This window comes from Neurospora crassa, linkage group V, assembly GCF_000182925.2.
Source record: "Neurospora crassa OR74A linkage group V, whole genome shotgun sequence".
Classification (NCBI taxonomy): Eukaryota; Fungi; Ascomycota; class Sordariomycetes; order Sordariales; family Sordariaceae; genus Neurospora; species Neurospora crassa.
Window position 1 is genome coordinate 6,018,815 of NC_026505.1, and position 27,153 is coordinate 6,045,967.

Below are 27,153 nucleotides of genomic sequence, written 5' to 3' on the forward strand. Positions count from 1 at the left end.
TTCGATATAGGGGTATACGTTATATATATAAATATATTTGAGATTTTAAATTGAGTAATACCCCGAAGGGGGATGGTTGAGGTTGGGTTTGATATAATATTTGGAATTGCGACTAATAGTCTTGGAGGGAGCTTTTTTATTAGGGGGAGAGAGTTTAAATACGAAGCCTATAGCTTCGATTAATATACGACGGAGATAGGTATTGTCGAATTGGTCTTTCCAATAGTTGAGTATTGTTTTGGTATTGTTAGTAAATTTAATTTATTAGAATTTAGGATTAAGCAATATATAAATTTATTTATCTTTAGATTAGGTTAGTATAGTATTAGGGGGCGTTTTCTTCGTATAAAACGCTATAGGTAATAGGGGAATTTTGAGGTTATCGATAGAATTAATATTAGTATTATTATTTTTATTAGAAAGATAGAGGGATTTATTATAATTGTTACTATTATTAGTAGGGGGGTTATTATTATTCTTAGTAAACGTATTGGTTGTAGTCCTACGAGTGGGGGTTTATACTATAGCGTTTAAGAATAGGGTTAATTAGAGAGTAATTGAAGTAGTGGAGTGGGCGTTGTGGGATTCTGAAGTATGAATTTTATATTTAGTTATAGGGTTATTAATATTGCCTTTATCGAGTTCGGATTTCGTATAAGGTTCGCTACATTACGGAGTTTACATACGACGGGGTTGTTATTTCTTGTGGTAGGATGTTTTATAATATCCCCGTTGTAGAGGTTAGCTTTATTGAAGTATAATAGTACGATTTTGGGTATAGGTAGAATTAGGTTAAAGAAGCCGATTTAAATAAATTAATAAAGCTAAAAAGTAAAAGAGGAAGTAGCCGAAGGCTGGTAAAAGCGTTGGACCCTTTATAGGTCGTTCTGCCAGTCGTTACTACCTTCAGTGGGGTTGACATGTGAATGCGCCAACCTTTCTAGGTGGGGTGCCCATCCGGGCATGCCTCTGGGTATGGCATCTGCTAGTGCTATGACAGTATTAAATTTTATTACTAATTTACCTAAAGTACTAATATCTAGGATACTATAGTACTTCGTAGGATTCGACTTCTTTAATACCCTTATACTAGTATTATACTATATATTTAAGAGATACCGCTTTATCCTAGAATATTATATATATATAATTGAGGACTAGGGTAGGGTATTAACCAAAGATTTAATCCTAAGTAATTAGGGATTTCCCTAAAATATTATTTCTAACTATAATTGTAAATTTATATTAAGGATATAAAAAGAGATATAGGCTACAATAAGTACTAAACTTTTAATAATTACTATATATTACCCTTAAAGTAATAGTATAATAAAATACTAAAACTAAAACGTAGAAATAGCTATCTGCTTCTACTACTATATAGTTCCCAAATCTAATTAGGTAGAAGTACTACCTAATTTCCAATAGAATATAAATAACGTATATTCGGATCCCATCAAATCGTTCCCACACGAATAGCTATACAATTTCAAACTGCTTAGTCTACTAAACGTAATAGTAAAGAAAGATATTTCTAGTACCCCTGAATAATATTAAGTATTAAAAAATAAATTAAGAGAAAACGCCCAATTAGCTATAGTATTTACAATAGTAAAAGTAAAGAAGCAATATAATAAATAATACTAGCAAACATCCTTCGCTATTAAAAATAAAGTATTCTTCAAACTATATAAAGGATATTATCTTCCCGGACGACCTTCGCAAAAATTTTCTTAATAACGCACCGGGCCCGTTTACTATACTAAAGCGTATTAATAAACTAATATACTAGCTTAATCTTCCTCCCGAAATAGCCGGCATCCATCTAATCATTTCAATTACCTACCTTAAAGCTAATCTACAAAGCAACAATCCCTTCAATAAAACCTAGCCTCCCTTAGGACTAATTAAAGATAATTAGTACAATTCTAATAACGAAGAAGGAGAATATAAGATAAATATAATCTTAAATTATATAAAGGATAAGAAAAATAAAGGATAGAAGTATTTAGTAAAATAGACTAATTATAGCTATAATCGTAATAAATATCTATTAAAAAGAAAGATAAGCAACGCCTAAAAACTAATCGCCGAATATTAGAAGCGCTTAGGAGGATTATAGAAGAATAAAGCTAAATTATCCGTATAAAAAAGAAAGAAGGTTTACTTTAAGCAAAACAAATTAAAGGAACCGGAGAAAGATAAGGCCCCCGTTTATAGCCGAAACTTAAAGCTAAAGAAGAAATAAAGATATTCCTATACATATATATTAGCTAGACCACTAAGGACAGTAGTATTTCTTTTAGTAGCCGGGATTTAATACCGGAATAGTATCGCTAGCATTATTATATATCAAATTACCTAATATAGTAACCTAGCCGCTCCGTCAAGTTCAATTAAACCGCTCCCGCGGGAGCCTACCCACGCATATGGGTCTATAGATTAGATAAGGCTTGCGTACCTTAAGGTCAATCGACCGCACACAAGCTTCCTGCTCTGGATTCTCCCCAGAGCATCACTTTACACATATTCAATCAAGACACATTATTGTCACAACGTTCAAATACCCTCTCAACGGTATTAATATATTAATATATAGTACGAGGATTAGGGATAACTAGTAATTGAAGATGAGGGTATTTAGTAGAGCAAATCGAGTATAGTATAAAAGGCGACAAATTACTCTATTCCTAGCAGATTTGGTGGAATTATATTAGATTTCAATAAATTTCGATAAAAAGTGTGTGTCTGGCGGGTATAAAATACCGGATTTCACCAGATTACCCACAAGTGGGTCACGTATGGAAAAAATGGCTGTCACTAATCCCATTTTTTCCTTGCAGTGACAGTTATTACTATACCTGACCAGTGACCATTTTGACGAGTCATTCCCTAGATGTAGTCTCTATCACATTGACCTCCGACGACAAGCTTCAGCGGACCCGCCCCACAATTATGTGGGTCTCCTCTCCTCGAACTGCTACCGCAAAAAGGGTGGGGTGGGGTGGGTTTTGGAGGTGTGGGTCATTGAGAACTGAGACTACCCTAGATGGTGCTATTTGCATGAGATGACCATTTGCTGTCAAGTTGCTCTTGAGCAACAACAAATAAGCTTCTCAGATCAGAATTCGGTGCCGGGGTTGCCTTTCTTCTGTCGCAAGGTCCTCATCCGAGAGCCGAGCCCTGGAACCCAGCTTTAGTTGGTTTTAGTGTCAGGGGTGCCAGCTCAACCCTAACCCTGTGTGGATTTGGGAAACCAGCCGTTGAGCACAGACCATTTCTGCGCAGCCCTCTCCGTCCGTCTCGTCCTCTTCCATTTCTTCTTCCAACATTCATCACGCACTCGACACTCAATAGCTGAGCGTTCATTTCCAAAGTGCTGTGTTGTTTTTGAGACCTACCTCAGTTTGCTTCATTTCCTTTACTTCGCGCATTTCTCTGACCATGGCATCATGTCTCGTTTTTTTTTTCATACTGTCGTGGGCACTACCAGGCCAGCAGCAAAAACGTCAAATGCTGACAATCGCAACACCAATGTTCTCCCAGCTCATGGCGTCAACTCCCACGCCAACCTCTGGGATGTTGTTCAACTCATGTGCTCTTGATCCGCCTTACTTCATCTCTACCGTTTGCTTCCAGTAACCTCTTGTCATTTCCACATGCACCTGGTTCAGCGACCTCTTGCCCCAGCATGCACGACATTTCAGGGCAACTGCCTCTTGTTCCTGGCCGACTGTTCACTTCCAGCTTTCACTCCCTTCAACATCCGTCTTTCCTACTTCAGTATTCGTGCTTCTCTCCCGAACATTCGTCTTTCCCTTTCTGCTTGTCCTTCCTGCCTTTCCCCCTACAATGAACACCACCGTCCATACCACACCCCAATTCTCCCACGACAATGAATCCCCACCACGATCCCTTTGTAGTTTATATACATCACCAATTTGGACCTTTCTTCCAAATCCCCCCCCAATTTTGGCATCTCGAAAGACCCAGCATCATCGTTAGGACTGCCACATTTCTAGCAACATATCGAAGCTACCCCACTATCATCTGCGCCGCAAGGCTTGCCCCAGCTCTGTTAGCAATTCATCACTCTTCACCCGCCATGTTTGGCTTGCGAACCGGCCATATCAACCGACGTCAACACCAAACATACAGAAACCATCACCACCAAGCCCGTACCCACGTCCTTCCTCATCAAGAAGCGTGTACCCTAGCGCCGCGGAACCAGGACAATCAGCATAGGTAGTCTTGCTAGCTAGGACTTCCCGCCTTCTCCTCAACTAGCGCTGTCCCGTCTTTTCGGTCTCTTGATCCAAACACATCGCCATGTCAGAAACAACCGCGACAGCACCATGGCCCATCGGCCAGTCCTACCTTGAGAGGCTGCCTACAGAGATCATTGAAATGATCTTTGAAGCTTTCGACCCCAAGCCCTCCAAGATGTACCTCAAGAAAACCCATACTGTGATTCACCATAATTTACCTGCCGACGTCGTCTTACTAACTGGCCCCGTCGACACGCTGCCGTACATATATTCACGCCGAACATTATGCAGCCTGTCACTGGTGTCCAAACAACGAATATCTCCAATTGCGCGCAGGAAGCTACTTGAAAAGATCTCCGTCCCAGATGCAACATGCCTCCTCAATTTGGTCAAATGTTTGGCCTTGTATCCCGAACTCCGCCCACATGTCATGTGGCTGGGAATCGACTCTCAGTTTGTCTCCAGGTGCAGGCTTCCCTAGCAAGGACTTCACGCATGCAGGTGTGATGGCCACGTCTGTAGGCGTTGTGCGCAATACCATAGGAAATGGGCTACGGAGCGACTAAGACTGGAAGATCCAGTTATGAGGATCTTTCAGCAAGTTCTGCAAGTGCCAGACATGAAGTCTTTCCCTGATTTGGGCCACATGCTGCATTTGGTACGGCTAATGCAATGTATGGACGGGAACTTGCGGTACATCATGGACGATAGAGTCTTCGAACAGATATGCAACATCGCTCTCAAGATCGCCATCTTTTTCTCCCCAAATTTACGCACACTTCGACTCACAGCAAGTGAAACCGGATCAACGTCATTTCTCTTCCGTTACGCCATGGGTCTCATCCCTGCTGCAAGCGAGGATCCAGGAACTTATACCGTCAAGTACAAGCAGGATGTGGCCAAGTTCTTAACGATACTGGACATGGACGTATCCTCATTCAGACATTACTCCCGTGATTCTACAGCGAGTAACTTACCTGCCTGTCCCGAGACCCTTGAGGAGTTGACATTAGTTGATGATGGCCCGATTTATCTTCCTGAAATTAGGCGCTGTCGAGGAGTCGAGCCACATGAACTCTACATATGGCTCCAGCCTACCAAGCGTCTTCGGAAGCTCCGACTGTACAGCGGACTCGACATCGATGGATTGAGCGTGAGACTTTTCATTACCCAAGGATGGGGCTTGTTCAGCCAAAGTCACAACATCAACACCATCCTGCTCGCGCACCGAGAAACGCTCCAGCACTTTGAGTGGTGTCAGATGATGGCATCTCGGAAAACCGACAATGCAGCCTGGGTCAAGATGTTTGGGCAAGATCAAAAGCTGTCGTGTCTTCCACAGCTGAAAGAGTTGAGATATCTGAAGCTGTCAGACATGTTCGTCTACACCCGTCAGCAGTACGTGGATCGATACCCGCGCGCTGCGAGGGACGGCGTGTATCCGGCTGTGCGGGATCTTCGCGGTTATCGGGCGGTACTCACACATAATCTGACAGAACTGGGGGCACCGCCGAAGCTGCGTTCAGTTTATGTGGGAGGACATTTACCGACTGATCGGTATATGAGGATTGACCTTTAATGGTGTGCGTGGGCACAATAGCGAGAACCAACCTCAAGGACTTGGATTGCTGTGTTGCCTGAGGTGAGACAGCGCTGCATTTTCAGACGGGAGGTGAGTGAGTGGTACCTCTATGTAGCGTAACTTTACAGAGTAGAGGTAATACCTTATCTTTACACCGTATAGCTGCTCCTTCCTCCAAACTGGTCAGTAACTTGCCAAACGCTCCTTCCACAAATTCCACCTAACCGTCCCTCCTGATTTTTTGATTTTTTTTTGCCGCACTTCGCCACCTTTTCCCCGCCCTTCCTCCATTTACTTCCCGTTTTCTTCTTCTTCTCTTGTGCTATTGCTTTCTCTTACACAACATTTATCAAAGGACATCTTGATTGCTACATGTCCACGATCCGCGGCGGTCTCGGCAACTGAGTACGGTACTATACGAAGGCTTCGGTTGTTCAATTCCACTCTCAGCACGCACCAAGACCTGCTGTTGGAAGTCTGCGCCCTGGGCCACCTTCACTGGCCTTGCCAATTGACGTACACTCTTCCCGGTATACCTAACTAGGCTGCCTAGTTCCCGTTTTCTCCTCTTCCGTTGGACACCTCCATAATCGAGCCCTTTTCATTGTCGCCTTCTAGCCCTCCGATACCTGCCTCTCCCACAACGGAAAACAAGAACCTCGGAGTGTGCTTTCTATCACGCAGATCCTGCTGTCCGGTCACCCCCTCACGGCGCAATTACGGCCATTCTTTCCCAATCAGCACCCAACATTCAGACGTCCTTTTCGCGAGAGATAACCTCAAGAAACACAGAAAGCCTCGTCGTAGCCACATCGATAGACCTTCGCGAACATGTCGGATCACCAAATCACAGGCAGTTCCTCGCCTAGTAAGTCTATTCCACATTCCACAACAGTGACAGCGGACTGACGGGACGCCAATCCCATTCCAGGCCGATGCCCTTGTGGTAACACCTCGCCGCATGTGGAGTTTCTCCCACCTATTCCACAGCTTATCGGCCCCTGTGACGTCGAGGAGTGGAAGTATGCAGTGCGACTGTATCTCAACCATCACGGTCTACTGGACTTCATTGATGGAACTCACGAGAAGGGCCAGGCCAATTCCGACGTGGAGTCTCCTGGTTCTTAGCGTAGACGACGCGCGCATGCTTTCACCATACTCAACGGCAGAATTAAATGGGCCATGCCGCAGCTGCTCAGCGCCGGTCTGAGAGCGTACGATGACGATTACGACTTCGACCCCCAGGAGTTGTGGAATTATATTACCTGGTACATCAGGTTTGGCATGCGCTCAGATTCACTCAAGGACCGCATGCTGCTTCATTTGTTCTACTGCGGTTACCTTCAAAATGATGCCAAATTTGAGAAGCATGAGTACATCCTCATGCGCCGTTGTCTCCGCACGATGGGAATTGAGGTTCACCCTATGGCTCTGAGGGAGGCAGACATTAATGAGGACGACCTTGGCCAAGATGACCGCGAATGGGTCTATAGTCAAGGGTTAACGGAAGTGCAGGGAAGATGGCTGACCTATTGGAGCAAGACGTGGAATGCCTCGAAGGCTTTTGACAGAGATGACTTTGCGAAGATGTTGGAGATTGTTGAGGAGTCTGCTGTGGCGTATTAGGCAGGGATCGCATATTTGCTATTGCGCGAAGAAACTGCTCATGGTTAAGCCACGCGGGCTTGGTCGTAATGAAGGAGGGACAAATGGTGCACATGATGGTCAGAGAGAATTTGCTCCTTCACAATACAGTGAAGCGCATGTTAGTGCGGAGGCATGATACCGTTTGTTGGTGATGTATCCTGCGACAGCAGCAGTTGTCTTGTAGACTAGGGGCGTAATATCGGTCTGGAACTCGCGAAGCAGCCATCCGTCAAATGATATTCAGCCGCGGCATATCAGAAACGGACGGGTAGAGAATGATCGCCAAAACTTCCTCACTTGGTGGCTCGCGAAATGCCCGGCATTCTTTCATCTGCCAAATGTACGGCGAAGGGTGATCAAATTTGATGATAGAGGAAATGTTACGTTCCGTCAGTAATGATAGCTGCAACAAACTTCATTCACCATGGCAGAATGATGGATACGTGAAGTGATGGGCTGCTATCGCTGTCGCTGCCACGTTTGGCGCGAGTATTAATAGCGGAGTAGCGCTGGTCATTAGTGGACTACTTCTATAAAGTTAAGGCCCCGCTGTATGCCTAGAGCGGCGGTACTTAACTACAAAGAACCACTCATCAAAAACATCAAGTCACGCATTTCAACAGTGGATTTGCCATAACCCAAGTATTTGAGAATATTAGCCAGACGAGTGTTGAAGGATTGGGTAGATCTACGGGTAGTATTGCATTGTCTAAAAGTGAGTGTCTTTCTCAAGCGAAGTACTCCCGCTCATCATCCAGCGTAGCCTATAACAGCGCTAACTTACCCACAGTCTAGAATCGAAGCCAGCAGGAACCCACCCATGTCTGCTCATCACCAACCACACCTCACCGCCAGACACTCGCTATTTACGTTTCCATCCTCCACTAGACTTCCGTCCTTCATGTTTGGCTGTATTAAATCGCTATTGATTTTCGTGTTCCATTTCTTTTTTTTCAGTTGGCTATTGTCAAAAGCTGAAGCTGGAGAGGTCTTTGAGAATGAGGGACCGAGGCAGCAAACGTCGCACTGATGAGAATGGTAGGTACAAAAGGATATAAGTGAAGCAGTCAGAGGCAGCAAAGGACAATGACCCAATAGGATTTGACTTCGAACTGATCTGATGGAAGTGGACGGACAGGGGCAGTCAACGGAACTTTGATTGGGTTTATGCTCCGCTGGACCAAGGGCAGGAAGCAGCTATCTTGCTCCTTGATGGCTCCAGGCAATGTGTCACCAGCAAAAGTCGCCTACAAGCGCCACAAGTGACAGTCCCTCCCTTCGGACAACGACGATGTAGCTAGATGTCGTCCATCCATTGCTGTGCAAGATACATCCATCCCCTTCGTTCCTAGATAGCTTGTAGTAACCACGCTCCCAGTTACCCTCCATGTTACCCCAACCCAGCTACCTTATAGCTTCTACTCATCATCCGTCAAACTGATCGCGCGCGACGACATGGAATGGTTCGTAGTACCCAGCCGCGAAGCTACCCTCTCCTGCTCCCGCTGCTCCCGCTGCACATGCCTCAGCTCCTGGACTCGATTCCACAACAAATCCGTCCGAAACCCAAACGAATCCTTATCGCCATCCCACCCAGCCGCCAGGAGCGCCGGGACGATACTTTCGATTTTCGAGAACAGGATCGCGTACGCATGCATGTTGCGACGCTGGTAGTTCTTGCGGTCGTGCTTGGTAGGCGGCGGATTCGGATTCGGATTCGGATTCCCGTCATCGTCGTTGTCGTCTACACCACATGCCTGCCAGCGCAAGTCCCAGCGGCTTTGTTCGTGGCCGGTGATAAAGTAAAAGACGCCGTGGTAGCGCAGGTGGAAGTAGAGCGCGTGTTGCCAGGCGTAGTAGTTGCTGAGGTCTTGGGCGAGGTGAGGGATGGGAAAACGGCTGAGCGCGTCGTTGTCGGGGTCGTGGAGGTCTAGGTCCATGGTGAGGACGAGGGGTTGGGACTTTGTGTTGGGGTTAGTGGAAGGGAAGCGGGATGATGAAGAAGAGGGGGGGTTCAGACTTACGGGGAGAAGAAGGTCTGCAATGATGGAGTAGTCGCGGGCCTCGACAAGTTGAGTAGAAGTTGAGGGTCGAGGGTCGACTGTGTTCTTCTCACTGCGGAGGTGATATGCGGCGACAGAGAATCGCCCTGACGTTGTAGAGTTCAAGGAGAAACACAAATTGAAGTCTGCAGTCCGGCGGCCTAGAAATACTTCCAAGAGGAGATATCGATGATGCCAGTGAATGGCGGCCAAAAGTACAGTGAAGGAAACATGAACAGAGAGCACAGACTTCCAGCATACCTTTCATCCTACCATTCACTCGCCATTTTGGCAAAGCCTTTGTAGGTACATGAGTAACCTGAACAGCGAACTTTACGGTAATGAAAACCTTAAAAGTTTTAACCGGTAAAGATATTTATGATATGACGCCGTTGGTTGTGCAAAAGAGAAAAAGTTGTATGAGCAGAGAAGAGAGGTCAAAGAGCTTGAAGCGCAGTTTGTTTCCAAACAATGTTCGTCAATGACTGTCGAAAACGTGAAGAACACAAAAAGCGGGGAAAAAAGCAAAAAAGCTCGGCTGCCCAAGCCTGGATTGAATTCAAGACAAGCTGCAACTTACGAGAATACTACCAACGCGTTCTCTGCCCCAGCGCACTACTACAATGGCTCTTAGATGTACTGGATGGTCTGTACTCTTGAATTATATGGTTTCAGCGACCTGGGGAGCGGGAAGGTTCATCTTTGTGAAAAGCTGGGCCGGTGCCGTAATTAACGCTTCTCCCTTCCAGTCGGTGTCGCGCAGTGTGGCAGTCGTGGCCTAGGCAATTTCCAAGTACAAATGTACCTAGACAAGTGCGACCTGGTATTTACGCGTGAAAATCGAGGGAAGGCAAGGTTTTAGTTGGGCAGTAACGAGCAAGGAAGAGACGTGTCTTTTATCAGGTCTCCCGCATCCAAGATCGTCAGTCGCAACCTTCCATTGTTTCCGTCGTAATGCTGCCATCCACTTCGTTCCCTCCTTCCAAAAGTGCGGTGGTTAGGCAGCCACATGAGGTCTTTCTTTCACATGTCACAAAGGGAAAGGATCAGGATCAAGACATTTCGCGCTTGCGATCACATCAAATATGAAGGTCCTGCTGGTGGAGGGAGTTTCGCTACTCTTTCGTTGATGCTAGCGTTAAGTCCATGTACCCTGGAACGTCACAACGTTGATTTCCTTCTTTGTACGTGGTCATTTTTTCCCGTTCTGTTGTGAATCCGTCCTTCATGTCTGAGTGTTCCCTTGGCAGTTTCCTCGAAATATTTCCCATGCAACAAAGACACCGAGGAAGACCCTATGTCGTAACTCCTTCAAACTATGCATTACCAGAACACTTTAGCAGAAGACTGAGTCGACCAACTTCGACTGGCGAGAGGGACAATACCCACAGTGCGCCGGTAACCATGAAAACTGCCAGTTTGTGTCTCGAAGATCAATCATGGCTTTTCCTTCTTCCACCGTGATCGGGTGAATCTGCTAGGTTGTAGAAGAAAACTCCATGTCCTCCCATGGGAAGCGGAACTTGAAGTATTCCAGAATCAGCTGCCAAAGCTTCATAGGGTCAAATTGAACATGATCGCACAGCCTTTTGTTCAAACTACGCTCCACGGAAGGGATAAGGTCCTTGACTGAAGACCAGATGATGGAGTACGCGAGAAGGCAACGACGACGGTTCTCGTCAGAGATAACTGGGGCGTCGGGGACGGCGTCATTGTACTTTCTTTTTCTGACCACAACTCTACGCTCATCATCGCTCTTGTTCTCCCGAAGAAAACCATCAAGGCTGTAGTAGCTCAAATGGAACCAAATGCCATGGTTCCAGGCTTGAAAGTCTGACAACTCCTGGGAGGTAATGGAGAGCTCGGGCAGAGGGATGAGTTTGAGTGCCCTTGGTGTTTCCATGATAGCGGCGAGGATGATCGTGCTCTTCTTGGTTTGTCTGGTCGGCGCGGTCGGTGATGTGAGGTGGTGACAGGAATGATCTTTGGCTCACTTTACGTTCACGTCAGTTAACGCTGATGATGAGAACGCCGAGGAGCGCGGAATGCAGCTTACGCGACGAATGACTTGACAAGCCGGAGGGATGTTTATCTTGGACTTGACGAGGGAGGGGTGACGGGCACAGAGGCTGGTTGATGGTTCAACGACGTAAAGGTTGAAGAGGGGCGATGACAGGTGGAAATTGGTGGAATGGAAGGAACAAGCTTGTGGTGGGGGTGAAAATACCTCTACAAACGAGGGCGTAATTAAGGTACCTGATGACCGGCTGTGTCTTGGCAGTTGGCACCCGTTCATTACATACATGCTCCCCGCTCTTTATTTGCATTTCCGTCAAATACCTGTATTTACCTGTGGTGTAGAGGTAACCTCGCTTCTCCTTCACCTGGCCAACATCGAGGTAGGTACGTCAAACATTCTTACATACCTGGTATGAAAGCCTCCCGGCACCCTCTTGAATCCTAGACGTACCCTCCCCTTCGATTCAGTCAAACACCCCATCCACCGCCGTCCACATCCTCAACTGGACAAGCAACTCATCCTCATCGTCCTCATCCTCCTGCTCATCTACATCGCTTGCCATGTGCATCCTCCCCTCAACCAACTCCTTATACCTCTGCACCCCCTCCATCAACTCCGGCGCCCAATAATCCCTATCTCCAAACACCTCAAATCTTAGGTCTCCATCCATCGCCATATCCTCCAACACCTCCCTTCCAACACTAGCAAACACAATCGCATACGTATGCAGCACCCTGCGAGTCCAATTATCTTTATCTTCGGCTTCCGGACACTCTCGGTGGGGGTATCTGGTCGGCAGGAGGAAATCGACCAGGCGGTGGTAGACAATGTGGAACCAGAGCGCGTGTTCCCATTGTTGGTAGTTGGAGAGGTCTCGGTTCAGGGGAGGTATGGGGATTAGAGTGAGGGCTTTATCTTCTGGGTCGTGGGTTCCTGGGATCCAGGAGGTTTCGGTGAGGCCGGGGGGTGAGGGGGTTCGGGGGAGGAGGCTCTGTGGGTGGGTTGGGGGGTTAGTCAGGGGGGTTAATGGTTGTTGCGGTCTTGGGACTATGGGAAGGGGGAGAGGGGGCTTACGATGGGGATAGCTGAGGGCTCTGGTTGTGGGTTCATTATGTTCGAGGTAAATGTGAACAGTGATGGATATCAGAGGAAGGTCTAGCGTTCAGGCTAAGTGTTGGGACCGTGAAGGCGGAGAGTTAAATACCCAGCCTACGTTGGTTCTTGCTTTCTCGTCACTTCTGGCAACACCGGAGAGAACTCTGTTTGAAAATCGTGGACGTTTTTCTGAAGTTCACCAGGCACACATGGACAAAGGCAAGCAATGAACAAGTAAAAGTTAATTTCAGTGATGGCCAAGTGTCCGCTCATAGTGTAGAGGTAGGTAGAGAAAAAGTCGTTCCGTCAAGAGACGACTTTCTTCTGGAGGAAAGACTGTGGTTGGAGAGTCTTGTAGAATCCATCAAGTTGGGGCTGGCTGCGTGACGAGATATCTAGAAGCGCCTCCATCGGCATTGTAGATGCTTTGGCCGAATCCCTACCCAATCTGTTACAGACCAACATTGTTCCTCGCAACTTCCTTTGCAGTCATGAAATAGTCCTCAGACCAGTCATCGTTCCCACCACTACCTGCCAAAATCATCCTGAAGTCTGAACCTTGTGAGCGCACCCCGGCCGGCTGCATTTCCCACAGCTTGAGAGTACCCAGTAATTGTCGAGCTCAAGCATGCCCATACATGCTAGAAACATCTTCATTGGTTGTTGATCGCGCGAACGGCTTTGGTGCATGCGAGATGTTGGACTTCTGCTGCAAGCCTGGGGTGGCGATCACCGAGACTTAAGCATCGGGTTTACGAGTGAGGCGCCGGAACTTAATGATGTCGTCCCAAAGCTTGGCCGGCTCGTGGTGGAATAGTCCTGAATCGGCTTGATAGAAATGTCTTCCCATGACCTTTTCGAAGAGAGGGGCAATGTTCTCAATCTTCGAAGCAATGAGAGAATAAGCATGCATTGCCTCCATCTCCTGGATCTGGCGCTCTTCCTCCGTGGAAGACTCGTCGAATTTGATGTCTACGACGTAGCGTGTCAACTTCTTGTACTGAAGATGGAAACACAAAATATGTCGCCACTGCATAAAGTTCGAAAGATCCGCCTTCAGCTCGGGGATTGGAAGGAGGTTGAGCGGGTGGTCAGGATCATCCTTCGACGGAAGTTGCGGAGTTGAGGCCATGGTGACTGTCAAAAGATCTGCACTGGATCTCGGATATTAGAGGGGGAATTTTGATGGAAGTCGATGAAATGATGATTCTGAAGAAAAGGAAGTTACGACAGGAAGTTCGAATCTCACCTCAAAGGACTCCGTGAATGCCTGTTTCTTTGCTTGAGGCGTGGAAGCGGTCACTGGAGCGAGTTTGAGATAGTTGAAGGATTACCCAGCACGCAAGTGATGCGAAAGAGGAAACAATGGGCAGCCCAAAGTCGAGTTAGTTCCTTCCTCGAGAACAAACGAGCAGAGAAATTCTTGCACAGTGAATGGCCATGGAAGTGAATGTGAAGGAGGGGTTGCGGCTTCGCCATGGGTGATTCGTTTGTCGTCCCATGTACCTCAGACTGCCGGCCGCCTACAGGTGTCAACACAGGAGGAGCCATTGATTACCTCTACTGAACAGTGATTTAGGAAGGCACACCGAAGGGGACCATGACGTCACGTCCGCAGATGGAAAGTAAATGGAGGAAGGAATGGGCTGTGGATATCCCCAACAACAGGTAACACGAATCTTATCCTGGTGTAGGAAGGAATGTGGCAACAACCGGTCTAATTTGCTTACGAGGAAGCTAAGTGTTTGTGACTGTGATTTCTACATCCTTTCTCTTCCCTTCCAACCATAGCTTTAGCTCACACCATTACCATCAAGAGAAGCTTCCCTTCCACTTTCAACCATCTAGTCAACTGAGTCGAGCTTTTCACCCATGTTCGTCGTTGCTGTCAGAGACATTTTCCTCCGCAGGTGACCGCTGACCGCTGAACCAAACTTGTGCGAGCTCAGTGCCCTGATCTGAACATCTTGAGCGAAATCTGACATGCTTCTGATCTGGAAGCGAAAACCCCACTATTATATTGCCCAACCCCAGCAGAATTTGGTAATCTCCTTCACGCAATGCTTAGTGGTCGATTGATCTGGCTAGATTTTCGACTAGCTCATTTGCTGAATGATAATTCGGTTGCCAACCTATAACGGGTTGTGTTCCCGAATCGCATAGAGAAGGTCATGAGGGCAAAAAGAGGCGATGTGCCAGTAAAGATACAGCTCGCCCTCGTCAATAACCTTCACGGCCTGTGACTGAATAATCGAGTACGCGTGGAGACAGTGATGCTGCCAATGGCGCCAATGGGCTGGCGTCTTGAAGTCCTCGCACTGGGGACCGTCCGGATACTCAATCTTCATGCATTCAACCAAGTCATGCAGGCCATAGTACTGAAGATGGAAGCGTACCGCACGCTCCCACTCACTGCAGTTGGATAGATTCGTCTTGAGCTCCGGAATGGGATAGAGCTTGAGAGTCTCCAAGTCAGGATCAATGAAGTTGAGCCACGCTTTGTCTTTGACTTGAGCGAGCATATACTCCGCGGTGTATTTGGTCATCTTGGGCGTCGCGAGCTGTTTTGAACTGCACCTCCCTTTTTCAGTGTTAGTAATCTCAATCCTGGAGGGCCAACGCGACGACTTACGCGATGGCGAGCGAAGACCGAACGGGCTAACAAGACCCAGATGGGCCGAGGGAAAGGAAGGCTTGATGCAGTGTTGTGTTGCAGGGGGATGGGCACAAATGCGTGGGTGGGAGAGTAATCTTGACGTGATGGTTGATTTTGAGAAAAAGAAGGTGAGGGAGAGAGCGGGAAGGAGAAGAAGGACCAGGCAGGGAGGAGGTGTCTGAAGGGCCGTTTGTTTACCGTAAAGTTACACCAAACTGTAACTTTCACATTCTGCCACCGGCCGGCAGAGTGCCCTCACCACCACTTCTCGGAGCCACTGCCTTCTTCAACCTTTCACACGCCAGTCTAGCATCATCTCGCAAATTCTCACCCTTTCCCCTCCCTCTTCCCCTCCTTCTCTTGTGCATTCAATAACGACAAGAACATCCCACCCCCATAAGCCTCCATTTACTCGTCCACAAACGACGCCAGCTCCACTGGCTCTCTGAAACGTAATTCATCCAATTTCGGCGATAGAAACTGCCATAGCAGTTTGCACACACGTCGTGTCCAGCCCATCGAATGAGAACAACAACCGCTCACCGACACTCACCTCCACACTTGAAAATATTCCAAGATGAGCACGAGCTGAGAATGGACATGCATCGGAGCATCCAGGGTGGACTCGGCGCTCAGGGGATGAGGCCTGGTCCATCCGCTTCCAGGTGTCGCTGTATTGGGGATGGCAAGATATGGAGGACTGTCCTATATCCTGTGAAGGAAATGTCTGACAGCGATGCTTGGAGTGTTCTCTGTGCCATCTGGTAGACTCATGGTCGAGTGTCCATGGAGTGTTTTGTTTTGTTTTGTTCAGGTTGCCAAGTTTGGTGCCCCTGTACAAGTAGTGGAGGCTCGCAGGGGTGGCACATTTCAGCCCTGTGGACCCAGATGTACACCCTGTTTCCACAGCGCCATCCCCCCCTATGACGCACTAACAGCATTCCGCCAAAACCCAGCACGACGAATCAGGAATCCACAGCGCACAAACTCAACACCATGAAACCACCCGCCCGGCCCCCAACCATTCGCGATATCCACGGACAACTCCAGATGTGTCCCGCGGTCGAGGCAGTCTTGTTAAAGGTCGATGGAAACAGGTGCCGGAAGGCTTCTGTGTGAGCTCTGCGTTCGTTACACGGCAGCAGGCACAAGCGAAGATGACCAGCTACCTACCTCTGCCCGACAGAGTGGCCCAGCCTAGTATAGTCGCCGGCGCTTACGGGCAGCGAGCGGTTGGCTGTAACGGTGAGTGGCTCCCAGCCTCCAATGAAGATCTCTGTTTCCATTCAGCTAACGCGTCAAAGTTACTCCTCAATCGGATTGGCTCTTGGGCAAGATAGCGCATGAAACATGGACATACCTATGGCTCGCTGAATCCCTGCTGGTGCCAGCGGGTATTTCGATGGTACCTAGAGGTTATGCTTGGGCTTCCATGTTGTACGACTTCATCTTCCTCAACCCAATCGAAAAGACAATTATCGACGGTTTCTTTGTGAGAAAAGTGACATCGACGTTGGTAAGAATCACTGGAAAGGCTCCCTCTTTTCTTCAACTAACATCGATTCACGCTCAACATCCATTGCTCCTCTCCATCACAGCCCCAATAGCCCGTCCTACTATGGCCTGGACCCGGCATTTCCGCCCGGAGGAGCCCAAAGTATTGAATCAAGAAGTTATGAGAATCCCGGATTCATCCTTCTCAGCCAGAAAAGAGAGGTCGGGGTCCCGGTCATGGCCACGCTTTACCGCAGCAGCTCGAGCAGCGAATTGTTTGAGGAAGGCATTCAAAACCCAACAACAGAAGACCAATGATCTAGGCTTATGCCATGAATGCCAACGGATCAAACTCCACAACATCTTCGAACCGAACAAAGGTATCAAAGCACAATCATGGCGCACCCTCAACCTTTTAGCATATCTGGATTTCCACACCTTACGGCCGTGCTGGGAACCAAAAAAGACGTGGCGCGTGAGCATGAACAACCGCGATACGTGCCCGACGTGCGCCTTCCTTGCAGCCTGTTCATCAAGAATGGGTTTTCCGGTCGAGGAGTTTTCCAACAGTGGCTATATCGAGCCTGGCATCCGCAGGATAACAGGTGCCACCGCTTTTGCGTGCGATGACCCCGGTGCCGACGCAGGGTTCTTTGATGTGGAAGTACTGGAACTTAGAGTGTGTCCAGACGGCAACAAGCAAAGTCCTTGGGTCAGCGAGCTGCACCGAACATGGTCCGAGACTCATTACATCCTCCCCTGCCAGGACCACGGCGGCGAGGATGAAGGGGGCTCAGACACAGTTAACTATGAGGTTATTAAGCAGTGGTTAAGCTTTTGCGAGATGGAGCACTCAACCTGTATCGACGCACCGTCGTTCCCTCTCTCCGACACCATTCCGGGACTGTGTCTCATTGACTGTCGTAGCAGAAAGATAGTGCCAGCAATAGGCCTCGGCAAGCCTCGATATGTCACACTCAGTTACGTATGGGGCACCTCAGGCGCCACTTCAATGACAACTCCCACGCTCCCCGAGGGTGACCAACTCCCAAAGATCGTCAACGACGCCATGATAGTTACCCTGAAACTTGGGTACAAGTACCTTTGGGTGGACCGGTACTGCATCCCCCAGAACGACCCATACGCGAAGCACATACAGATCCAGAACATGGGTAGCATTTACTCCCTTTCAATCCTCACCATCATTGGTGCCGCCGGCGAGGACGCAGAGTACGGCCTTCCGGGAGTTAGCTCGGCCCCACGTGTTCCGCAGCTCTGGACCGATATCCCTTATAACGGTGGCAACAACCACTTGCAACTCATCTACTTCAATCCGCCTGATACGGAGATTCGCACGGCAAAATGGCATTCCCGCGGCTGGACTTACCAGGAGGGCCTGCTTTCCAAGCGCAGACTCGTCTTTTCCGATCGACATGTCTACTTTCAGTGCCAGGAGATGCACACCACAGGCGAATTAGAGTTCAACGGGCGGGAATGGGGGTATCAAAAGCCACACCGTAAGAGAGAACATCTCGCGCGGCGAGACCACGTAGGGAAATCCATCAGCAAGAAGGAAGCCGTGTTTCCCTACCCCTGGGACTGGTGGGACTGGGAGTCTGCGTTTTGGGTACGGGTGGGAGAGTTCATGAACAGGACTCTGTCGTATGACATGGATGGTCTGGACGCCATGAAGGGGATTATACAGACGTATCGGGACCAAACACCCTTGAGGTTCGTTTGGGGCTTGCCGTATCGTGGACCGGAACATTCGCGGGTGCCGGAGAATCTTAAGGCTGATGAGTATCGGGTCTCTCCGCCGCAGGGAATCTTCTTTGAAGTTGACACTCATCCTGCGGTAAGCGTTTGCGAGCTTTTAGGAAGCCTTTTCTGGAAGGATGAATGGCTAGCAAAGCCTGACTGCGCCGCGACAGGTAACAATACTACCGAAGTTTCACCGCGTAGAACAGTCCTCCCAAGTTGGACCTGGGCCGGCTGGAAGAGCCTTCCAAGCCACGACGCGAGCGTCACTTCCGGTCGCTTGACGACTGGTCAAGGCTTCGGAACAAGCCAAACTCCCGTCAGCATCAAGTTTGCCTTCAAAGACAAGGATTTGGACTGGACAACGGACCACTCAGAAATCCTCAAGCGCTCCGAAATCATCGGAAAGTTACCCGATTACCTCAGCATAACCGGCTCAGTCTTTGAAGCCGACCTCATATGCGCCGAGGTCCAAGACCGAAAAGGCAACATCTCCCTTGTTTGGAAGTATGTCTCCCCGCCCTTTCTGGTAGGCAAGGAACAGGACCTACCGCCGGGTTTGTTCGAGCAAGTCAACGGAAGCTGTGTATCCCTGCTGGGTCTGCACCTCTACTCGAGAAGCTTCCCTCAGTCGACCAATTTCCTCGATTTCCACTTTCTGCTTTTTAAAAAGGTTGGGGAGGATGACGCTGGCCCGCTGTATGAACGCGTCACGAGTGTCTTCCTTGCGGAGCTGCACCACCACCATGAGCGGAGGGTGGAGTTGCCCGCTGGTCCTTGGCCGCCGGTGTTGGATAAGGAGGTGAGGAAGGTGAGGATTCGGTGATTTTGCGCTAGAAAGGTGAAATATCCCAACCACCAGCTTCTGTAAAGGTGGGTGATATACATCTCTGTTCTTGGCGGTAGCATGTCGAATGAGAAAAAATCGAGAAATTGGCATGGTTCGTGGTTGTGATCATCAAAACCCTTGCGTGGCACAGACCAACCGCTCAGACTTCCCTTGTGTATTACAGTCAACTCACTCATCATGACGTTGGACAGTCAATCGTTCCTGACCTACTGCAGGCATGCAAGACGCACACGCAAGCCCTCCACCTGGCTTGTATCCTACATCAACACTTTCGATCATACAGCGAGCATCATGTTCAGCGTCAAAAAGCAAGAGGGCGTCATCCCAATCGTACTCGATGCGGCCGCGCGGCCCAGCTCCAAGATCTCCGAGTTCTTCGGGGACACTCTCATAAACGAGCCAACCCCGAGTCCCGAGCGACGAAAAATCTTGCGCAAGCGACACCGGCGCCCACATCACGCAACCGCAGAACCGTTCACTCCGCCTCAACGGAAGGACTTGCGTCCCCGCAGCCCATCCAACATTCTCATCGAAGGCTGCGGTCTATCTCGGTACGCTTACCATCACATCACCCCCCTCCCCAACCCATCCCACATCAATATCAAAACTGACAGGCCGAAAAACAAGATTCACATGGCCCACATCCCTCGGTCTCCTTTCCCTCATCCTCTTCCTGCTTCCGCCTCCTTACCGCTTTCACGGGCTCACCACCCTCACCACCGCCCTCTTCATCACCGACGTTGTCCTCTTTATTCTCTTTTCGCTGCTCGTGCTTTGCTGCGCCTTGATTCACTCCAAGTGCTGCACTAGGCCGCGCCAGCCATGCCGCGAATTAACTTCCAACGCCGCAAAACTGGGGTCACTCGCTTATTGGCCGATGGCATGGCTGACGTTGGTTGCTTTTGCTGTGTTTCTTGCTGGGTATGGTGATCAGAGGGCTATGGCTGGGCTTAGAAGTGGGGAGGGGATTGGGAATGCTGTTAGTGATGGAGGAGGAGGAGGGAAGAAAGAGCTGAGGAGGCGTGTGTTGACGATGATTGCTTATGTGATGTGGTGGGTTGGGGTGGTGTGGATGACGGGGACGATGGTCTTTGTGATGGGGGTCTTGGCGGGGGTGGTGGGAGGGCAGAGTGAGCGGTGGGTGTTGAGGAAGGGACTCAACGTTAGAGGAGAGGAAGAAGATGAGGTGAGGGTGGTGTTGCCGGGATGTATGCTGACTTCTGCTTTTGGGATGGGGTTATTGGCGCTGGTGGGAGGACTGTTGGTGTCGGTGTTGGTGAGGTTGGGAACGTTATCAGTGGGCATGGCGACTCCGGTGTTGGTGTTGTCGTTCTGTGTGGAAGGAGTGGCGCTCTTCACAACACTATGCCTGTATGCGGTGCTGCAGCAGGAGATGATACAGGTGGAAGGATGGGCGTCCGTCCACTTGATCAAGCTTTCGTTTTGGATGATGGGGTCGGCGAGCGTTTGTGCCGCGGCGGTACAGATGCTCGGAAGAGCCGTGGAGGACGTCAGTGCTATTCTCGGTGACGACGACACCCAAGTGGGAGCTTCAAGTGGGAACTTTTTCGACACGCCTGCTACGGCGCAGGTTGCTCACGTGGTGTGCACCCTTTTGGCCTTGCTCCTCCTCGGCTTGGCCGCTCTCTGGCTTATTGTCTCGCTTGTGGCATTCGTGAGCTTTGCCATCCACAGAAGACTGTCATGGAAGGGGCAATGCAGCGATACTGTCATCCCGGTGGCGGCGTTGGCGCTTTCCACGGTGCAGTTCAAGTCAGACTTGAACTCGTCCTTCTTTGGCATTGTCACTTGCGTGTTGGTGGTGGCCGCAGCTGCTTCTTTTCTCATCAATCTTGTCCTGTGCATAAAGCAGTTGGTGAGTACAACGTTCTTGGCTTCGCTCGAACAGGAATAGCGAGTGAGATGGCGAGAAATCCATCAGCGGAAGGAAGAAGATCGGAAGAGGATTCTGCCTATGGTTCTTTCCAACTTCGATCCTTGAGGATTACGACCAACAGACAATGAAGCGAGAGTATTCTGCCATTCTTTTGGCAATCTAAAGGTGTTCTGTTGATAAAACGCGCGACGGGTGTTGTGCTCCGAAAAGCTGTGACAAATCACTCCACAACATATAGGGGAAGCTCTAGGCTTCCACTTTTGCACCATGCCTATCCCTTCTTACATCCCCGACGCCGGTCGCGAACTCCGTCAATCAGCGCCTTTTCTTTCTTAGCGCCGTATTCCTTCCGCTCGTCTGTCGGCTGTTGCACCACTCACGGTCCACCTTTCTTGACTCCGCCTCGACAATGGGGCACATATCATGATAAGCGAACTTTGCGACATCCACCGTCCGACTTCTTGGGATGAGATCTTTTACCAACGGTGTCAGTACTGATGCTGAAGGAGCATTAGTGCCTATGAACGACATGAAAGTTGGTGAGTTCGGGGCTATTGTTAGACTACAACTAAGACCCCGCCGTGTCTTCGACAGTCATGGCAGCCGGAGACGGAGGTGACTGTAAGCGCTTATGATCATTAGAGGTATCCGACCTTGCAGTTGTTTCGTCCATTCCCAATCGGACCCGTCCGTGCCGCATTCCACGTGTTGCCTGTCATTATTCCCTTGAAGTTTCCGTTGTGTTGGGAACCAACGAGAGCGCGGGATGACATGCGCTTCGAAAGAACGAAATGCCAAGAGGTACGAGCATGAAGACGCCTGGGACTTTAAACTGTCAACGCGGTATAAAGACAGGAGCGTTAGCTGCTAGCTTTGGAACAAACAAGGGACAAACATTCCAGAAGGATCGAGACCACGGGACATCTCAACGTTTAATATCTGTCCCGCGATTGCAAGAAAGAAGACGGCCCAACAGACAGCAAACACCGGCGCGAGCCGCAAACACATCTCCCCAGGGCATTGTTCGAGTATAAGCTTATTAAGACAAAAGGCTAAAAAGCCAACACACTCGTCAAACAGATCGACAGGAAAAGAACTCACATCACTTTCACGACCTTCAAACTTCACCACCAAACGTCAACAATGTCCCTCCTCAAAGGCCAACGCTCCATCCAAACCATCATCCTCCCCCTCCCCCCCTCTCTCCGCCCCACCTACGGGAACCACTTCTACCGATGGCTCTTCGCCATCTCCGCTCCCTTTTCCGGGATAGGCCACCCCTCACAATCTATCACCTCGCCTTCCTCCGTCTGGGAGATATACGAAGTGGCGCCTCAGCCCGTCATCAGCTCTTTTTCCTCCCAGTCCCATACACAGTCGCAGTACCAGCAAGCCCATCAACAACCAACCTTCCACTACCTCCCCTCCGCCGACTTGACCACGCAACAACTACTCAACATGCAAGGGACGTTCATCCCGTTGTGCGTGGCAGACGAAAATATGCGGGATGTGTTTCTGGAGAAGGTAGATCGGTATATCACGTTTCCGCCGACGGATAAGGGGTTCAATGATCAGACTTTTGTGCTGGGGGTTGTGGAGGAGTTGAGAGGGGAGGGATACTTGGGGGAGGGGGAGTATGCGGCTTGGGTGGAGGCTGTGGGGGGGTTTAGGGGGTGAATTCGATGAGGGAAACAAGTGGAGGTGGTGGGGGATCGGGGGATGGGAGGATGGCTGTTCTGAAGGGAAAATGGGAAGCCGGAGGATGAGAATCGGCAGTCTTTGAGGGTCAAAAGGGAAGTTAGGAGTGTTGGAGGTGTTGGGTGAGTGTCTGGGCGGTGTCATTGTTGTATCGAGCTGAGGGAGGGAGAATGTTGGGAACACCATCGATTTGTGCTTAGAGAATTTACCCTAGCATTATGTACATCTTTCTCGTGATGTGACGGTCTCTTTACACTGGGTTGTTCTCCTTCTCGACTTCTCAGCCCGTATTCGCAAAACTGACTTGTTTCTTAACCCATGCGTTCCACCCTTCCTCCCAGTAGTACGAGCCATTGGACTGACACGTCGAGCAAGGGAAAGAAACCGTCCTGCCAGGTGTGTAGGTGGATACCGTTGTGCAGGGACTTAGCTTGCATCCCTTGAGCTGGACCAAGGTGCGGTACGAGTGCTTGACGACGTGTCCGCACGGGTAGGTGACTTCTCCTTCGAGCCAGATGGCGCACATTGTTGCTTTGGACTGGTGGTTCTGCTAAGGATTGGGTTTCGAGAGTTCCTGTTTCTCTGGCACGCTGGTGAGGGCTGTAGATATAACCGCCGAAGATCTCTGTGTCCAAATGCTGTCCTCAGTTGCGTATCCGGGCCTCCTTGTTTGCCCAAATACACGTCACGGCTTCCTTGAACCTTCGGCACTATCACTTACTGCACGCTTGTGACTTCAATCCGATTCACCAAGTAGCCTGCTTAGTGATTTCCCAGCCGTCATGTGCCATCACAGCAGGTCAGGCAGAGAATATTGCTTCAAATCCTCCTCCAACGGCGCTACCACATGACCATACACGAGTCTTCTGAACTCATCACCGTCAATGTTTGCCTTTGGTTGAGGAAACTTGCACTTGATGCACCGTTCAACAGCCCGCTTGTAGTTTGGACCGCCTTTCGTCTCGAGTCTGCCAAGCAGCGTGATTGCTGTGTCGTAATCGGAGAAAAACGATCCCAGCGTCGAAGGACCATGCTGTTTGATATGGCACTCGCGGAAGCAGTCAAAAGGTGTTCCGAGCATGATCTCAATGAGGATGATGCCCAGAAAGAGCATTCCCTGGTTTGGGTGCACGCCGCCAGCGAGGCATTGTGGTGATTGGGCATCGAGTTGCATCGAATCCGATATTTCGGGAAGTTGTCTGATGACAAAGGCCTCCTGGAAATGTGTCGTGCCATTACATCGGATGAGGAAGACGTCTTTCGTGGTCACCTTGGTTGTGAGCCACGGGGTTCCTGCCAGTTGGAGGACGCTGGATGCCAGGGTGTAGGCAAGTCGTAGTCTGTCTTCGTCATAGAAAAGGGAAGGAGCAGTAAGTTGCTCGGTCAATACCTCATGGAGAGATATGAAGGAGCATTGACCGTAGCTGTCAGAGGGACGGAGATGCCCTAATGCGTAGAGACCGTATCGTTCCGTTGCGGAAGCGTTGATTGTCGATGGTCCGACGATATGGCCGCAACAACTGCTTGTTTGTAGGCTGGGCAGCTGTCTTAGGGTTTCACAAAGGTCCATTATTATGTCTTCGTTTGGCGTTTCCGGTTTCGTGCTGACAACCTCAAGGGTCACAGTTTGAGTGGAGGAACTCGATGATGCTGTCACCTCTACCTTTCGGGACGAGTGGCGAGGCAGCAGGCCATGTCTCTTGATTGCTGGCATTTCTGAGAAGGAGAAGCCAACGGTTTTCTGGGCCCGTTTTGTTGGACGCTCGGCTACCAGAAACGCAGTCGGCTGCTGGCAAGTGGAAAGTCGACATTGTGGAAGTCGACTGGAAGGTTTGACCATGAAAGAAGACCATGGTCGATCGATGTTTCCGTGTGTGGTGTCCTGATCGGATATCGCAAGCTTCATCGACAAGTTCCTGACCACATCTTCATCCTCATCGTCTGGTATGACGCTGGTGTAGGAAGGTGTTGATAGCTTCAGGCCCAGAAGGTGGGAAGTAGGGCACTGGCAGGCATTCATTGCTGCACACAGTGCCTGGTAGATACCGCCTGATAGGGAATTCATGAGACGATATAACCTTCCGTTAGATCCTTTGTTCCTCTCGGGCTCCAGGTCGCAGTTCTGGGAGGTCAATGCCTCAAGGCTCGACACTCCATCTCGAATGCGAGTCAGCAGTTCCAGATACACAGACTTGTTGAGAGCGAATGATAATCTCTTGAGCTCTTTTCTGAAACTGACTTTATCCGGTAGGGGCTGTAACGAAGGTGTCTGTTAGCAAGACGCTCTCAGCAGTTTTCTTGGAGTTTTGTAAGAACATCCAGGAGCTCTCATACCTCAGCACCCGAACCTACGGGTAGGTTCAACTTGTCCTCCAACTCTTTGAGGGCTTTTTGAATACCTCTGAGATTCTCCTCAAAGACAGTGGCTGCTCTCCATAGCTATCATAATCCCAATCTTCTTCCGAATGTTCACGCACCCGAACGTCGGACAGATCATGAGTGGCATGCTCAGCCCTCAAGTCCTGAACTAGTGTCGCTATGACGTCGTCAGCCCTTCTCCTGGACTCTTTGGAGATGCCCTCGGCTTTGACTTTGGCAAGCAAGAGCTTGACAAGCTTGAAGCCTGCAACTCGGCGCTTTGGTTCAACAAATCTGTCCATGTAGCTGACGGCATAATCGAGTGGAGAGTTTCCAGCCAAATCCGTGATGTCCAGCGACGCCCCGTGCTCGAGAAGAACACCAATGAAATCTCTGATAGACAATCTGCGTCGACGCATCCACTCATAAGCCACATGCTCCTGCTGCCAACGAGGCGTGTACCATCTATCATGTGATTCATGGCCAATGTACCAGTGCAACGGGCTCCGCCACCTTGGAGTAATCGGATGAGGTCGGTTACCGTTGGGGTCGCAGCCGAGCCGCAGCAGATATGTGGCTGCCTCTCTGTCATCTCTGTAGAGTGATGACCATAGTGGTGAATAATCTCCCTCCACATCTGAGCCATGAGGGTACGGCCCCAAACTTGCACCTGCCTTAACCAGGGCATCAAGGATCAGCTCTAAGTGATGACGACCCACGTGGTTAGGTGACAGAGCCACTTTGATGGGTGTACGATGGTCCACTCCCTGAAATGAATTGATTGACTTGCAAATTGCAGGGTTTTCGAGTGCCACAGCCAAAAAGCTGACCGAATAGCCACTGAGAACCGCCTTGACTGCCGTATTGAGAATGGATCGTGTATCAACCTCTAGTGAGTACCGCACCGACGCTACCGGTTCGCGTCGGAGAAGGGTCGTGGCGGCAAGTAGGTTTCCATTGCAGAAAGCAAGGTGGAGACTGGAGGCGTGAGATCTGGACTGGCTGGTGCACTGGCACATGCCCTGAGCCGGCTTCCCAGGTATATCCACACGAGCGTGCTCGTCGAGCAACCAGCACATGGATGCGTTGTTTTGATCCCTAATGGCTAATTGGAGTGCCGTTCCGCTACCATGCAGTCCATGGGTTCTCCTGCTTCCCATTCTGTTCAGGTGGTAAGCCTGAACATCGAGGTTTGCGCCCCACTGTTGGGCGCTCTGCATGACAGTGACAGAGTTATGTCTCGTTCCCCACATCAGAGCAACGATGTTGTTGCTGTTGCCTCTACCTTTGTAGATTTGCTGCTCGTAGAAAGAGCAGAGACGCCGCGATGTCCTGGCTAATTTGGCCAGCGCACCAAGCTGCATGTCCGCTTTCAATGTGTCACCGATGACCATGTGTACCTCCAGAGGGAGTCTGGTAAATGGAGAACTGCCATCCGCAGGTGGGGTTTCCGGTGACAGTATCTCTTTGGGTTGTATTCTTTTGGCTGCCTTCTTCTTGGTTTGCGCCTTCTTGACTCGCGTCTTCTTCGGTGCCATATTGGCTATTTCATCACGTTAGCTGATAGAGCTTTATTGCTAAGTCGAGAGGCGGCCATGACTCACGGTAAATGTGATAGGGATACGCTATGAGGTGTCGTAGGTGGGTTTCAGTCGTATTGTAATGATCGTATCGTGTGGATATCGGTGTCGAAAGACGAAAGTCGCACTTGCCAAATGGAAGATAGGCAGTTGGGGGTGCAAGGGACAATCCGGGAAGAAGCTGGGTCGAAATGTAGGATATATAGGA

At 49.6% G+C, this 27,153-nt stretch overlaps 11 protein-coding genes across 11 annotated transcripts; 5 read left to right on the top strand and 6 right to left on the bottom strand.

Moving 5' to 3' along the window:
• Window positions 1-4,693: 4,693 nt before the first annotated feature.
• On the top strand, window positions 4,694-5,847 carry NCU09947 (hypothetical protein; the record flags this gene model as incomplete). Its single annotated transcript, XM_953361.1, has 2 exons — window positions 4,694-4,769; window positions 5,060-5,847. 2 exons carry the CDS (start codon window positions 4,694-4,696, stop codon window positions 5,845-5,847), a joined length of 864 nt encoding a protein of 287 aa, XP_958454.1.
• An 834-nt stretch (window positions 5,848-6,681) lies between these two features.
• Window positions 6,682-7,476, top strand: NCU09948 (hypothetical protein; the record flags this gene model as incomplete). The annotated part of the gene is made up of 3 exons (XM_953362.1): window positions 6,682-6,718; window positions 6,782-6,872; window positions 7,020-7,476. The coding sequence occupies 3 exons, from the start codon at window positions 6,682-6,684 to the stop codon at window positions 7,474-7,476; spliced, it is 585 nt and encodes a 194-aa protein (XP_958455.1).
• A 1,439-nt stretch (window positions 7,477-8,915) lies between these two features.
• On the bottom strand, window positions 8,916-9,826 carry NCU09949 (hypothetical protein; the record flags this gene model as incomplete). The annotated part of the gene is made up of 3 exons (XM_953363.1): window positions 8,916-9,458; window positions 9,522-9,612; window positions 9,813-9,826. 3 exons carry the CDS (start codon window positions 9,824-9,826, stop codon window positions 8,916-8,918), a joined length of 648 nt encoding a protein of 215 aa, XP_958456.1.
• A 1,190-nt stretch (window positions 9,827-11,016) lies between these two features.
• Window positions 11,017-11,442, bottom strand: NCU09950 (hypothetical protein; the record flags this gene model as incomplete). Its single annotated transcript, XM_953364.1, has 1 exon — window positions 11,017-11,442. The coding sequence occupies one exon, from the start codon at window positions 11,440-11,442 to the stop codon at window positions 11,017-11,019; it is 426 nt and encodes a 141-aa protein (XP_958457.1).
• Window positions 11,443-12,022: 580 nt separating this feature from the next.
• Window positions 12,023-12,669, bottom strand: NCU09951 (hypothetical protein; the record flags this gene model as incomplete). Its single annotated transcript, XM_953365.1, has 2 exons — window positions 12,023-12,550; window positions 12,634-12,669. 2 exons carry the CDS (start codon window positions 12,667-12,669, stop codon window positions 12,023-12,025), a joined length of 564 nt encoding a protein of 187 aa, XP_958458.1.
• Window positions 12,670-13,393: 724 nt separating this feature from the next.
• NCU09952 (hypothetical protein) lies at window positions 13,394-14,054 on the bottom strand (the record flags this gene model as incomplete). Its single annotated transcript, XM_953366.2, has 2 exons — window positions 13,904-14,054; window positions 13,394-13,808 (listed from the first exon to the last, which is right to left on the bottom strand). Exon 2 carries the CDS (start codon window positions 13,784-13,786, stop codon window positions 13,394-13,396), a length of 393 nt encoding a protein of 130 aa, XP_958459.1. The 5' UTR covers window positions 13,787-13,808; window positions 13,904-14,054.
• Window positions 14,055-14,498: 444 nt separating this feature from the next.
• Window positions 14,499-15,200, bottom strand: NCU09953 (hypothetical protein; the record flags this gene model as incomplete). Its single annotated transcript, XM_953367.1, has 2 exons — window positions 14,499-14,648; window positions 14,883-15,200. The coding sequence occupies 2 exons, from the start codon at window positions 15,198-15,200 to the stop codon at window positions 14,499-14,501; spliced, it is 468 nt and encodes a 155-aa protein (XP_958460.1).
• Window positions 15,201-16,306: 1,106 nt separating this feature from the next.
• NCU09954 (hypothetical protein) lies at window positions 16,307-19,388 on the top strand (the record flags this gene model as incomplete). Its single annotated transcript, XM_953368.1, has 3 exons — window positions 16,307-16,425; window positions 16,497-16,555; window positions 16,909-19,388. 3 exons carry the CDS (start codon window positions 16,307-16,309, stop codon window positions 19,386-19,388), a joined length of 2,658 nt encoding a protein of 885 aa, XP_958461.1.
• A 201-nt stretch (window positions 19,389-19,589) lies between these two features.
• Window positions 19,590-21,472, top strand: NCU09955 (hypothetical protein; the record flags this gene model as incomplete). The annotated part of the gene is made up of 3 exons (XM_953369.1): window positions 19,590-19,963; window positions 20,040-21,288; window positions 21,431-21,472. The coding sequence occupies 3 exons, from the start codon at window positions 19,590-19,592 to the stop codon at window positions 21,470-21,472; spliced, it is 1,665 nt and encodes a 554-aa protein (XP_958462.1).
• Window positions 21,473-22,452: 980 nt separating this feature from the next.
• NCU09956 (hypothetical protein) lies at window positions 22,453-22,986 on the top strand (the record flags this gene model as incomplete). Its single annotated transcript, XM_953370.1, has 1 exon — window positions 22,453-22,986. One exon carries the CDS (start codon window positions 22,453-22,455, stop codon window positions 22,984-22,986), a length of 534 nt encoding a protein of 177 aa, XP_958463.1.
• A 771-nt stretch (window positions 22,987-23,757) lies between these two features.
• NCU09957 (hypothetical protein) lies at window positions 23,758-26,903 on the bottom strand (the record flags this gene model as incomplete). Its single annotated transcript, XM_953371.3, has 2 exons — window positions 23,758-25,261; window positions 25,407-26,903. 2 exons carry the CDS (start codon window positions 26,901-26,903, stop codon window positions 23,798-23,800), a joined length of 2,961 nt encoding a protein of 986 aa, XP_958464.3. The 3' UTR covers window positions 23,758-23,797.
• Between the last annotated feature and the right edge of the window lie 250 nt (window positions 26,904-27,153).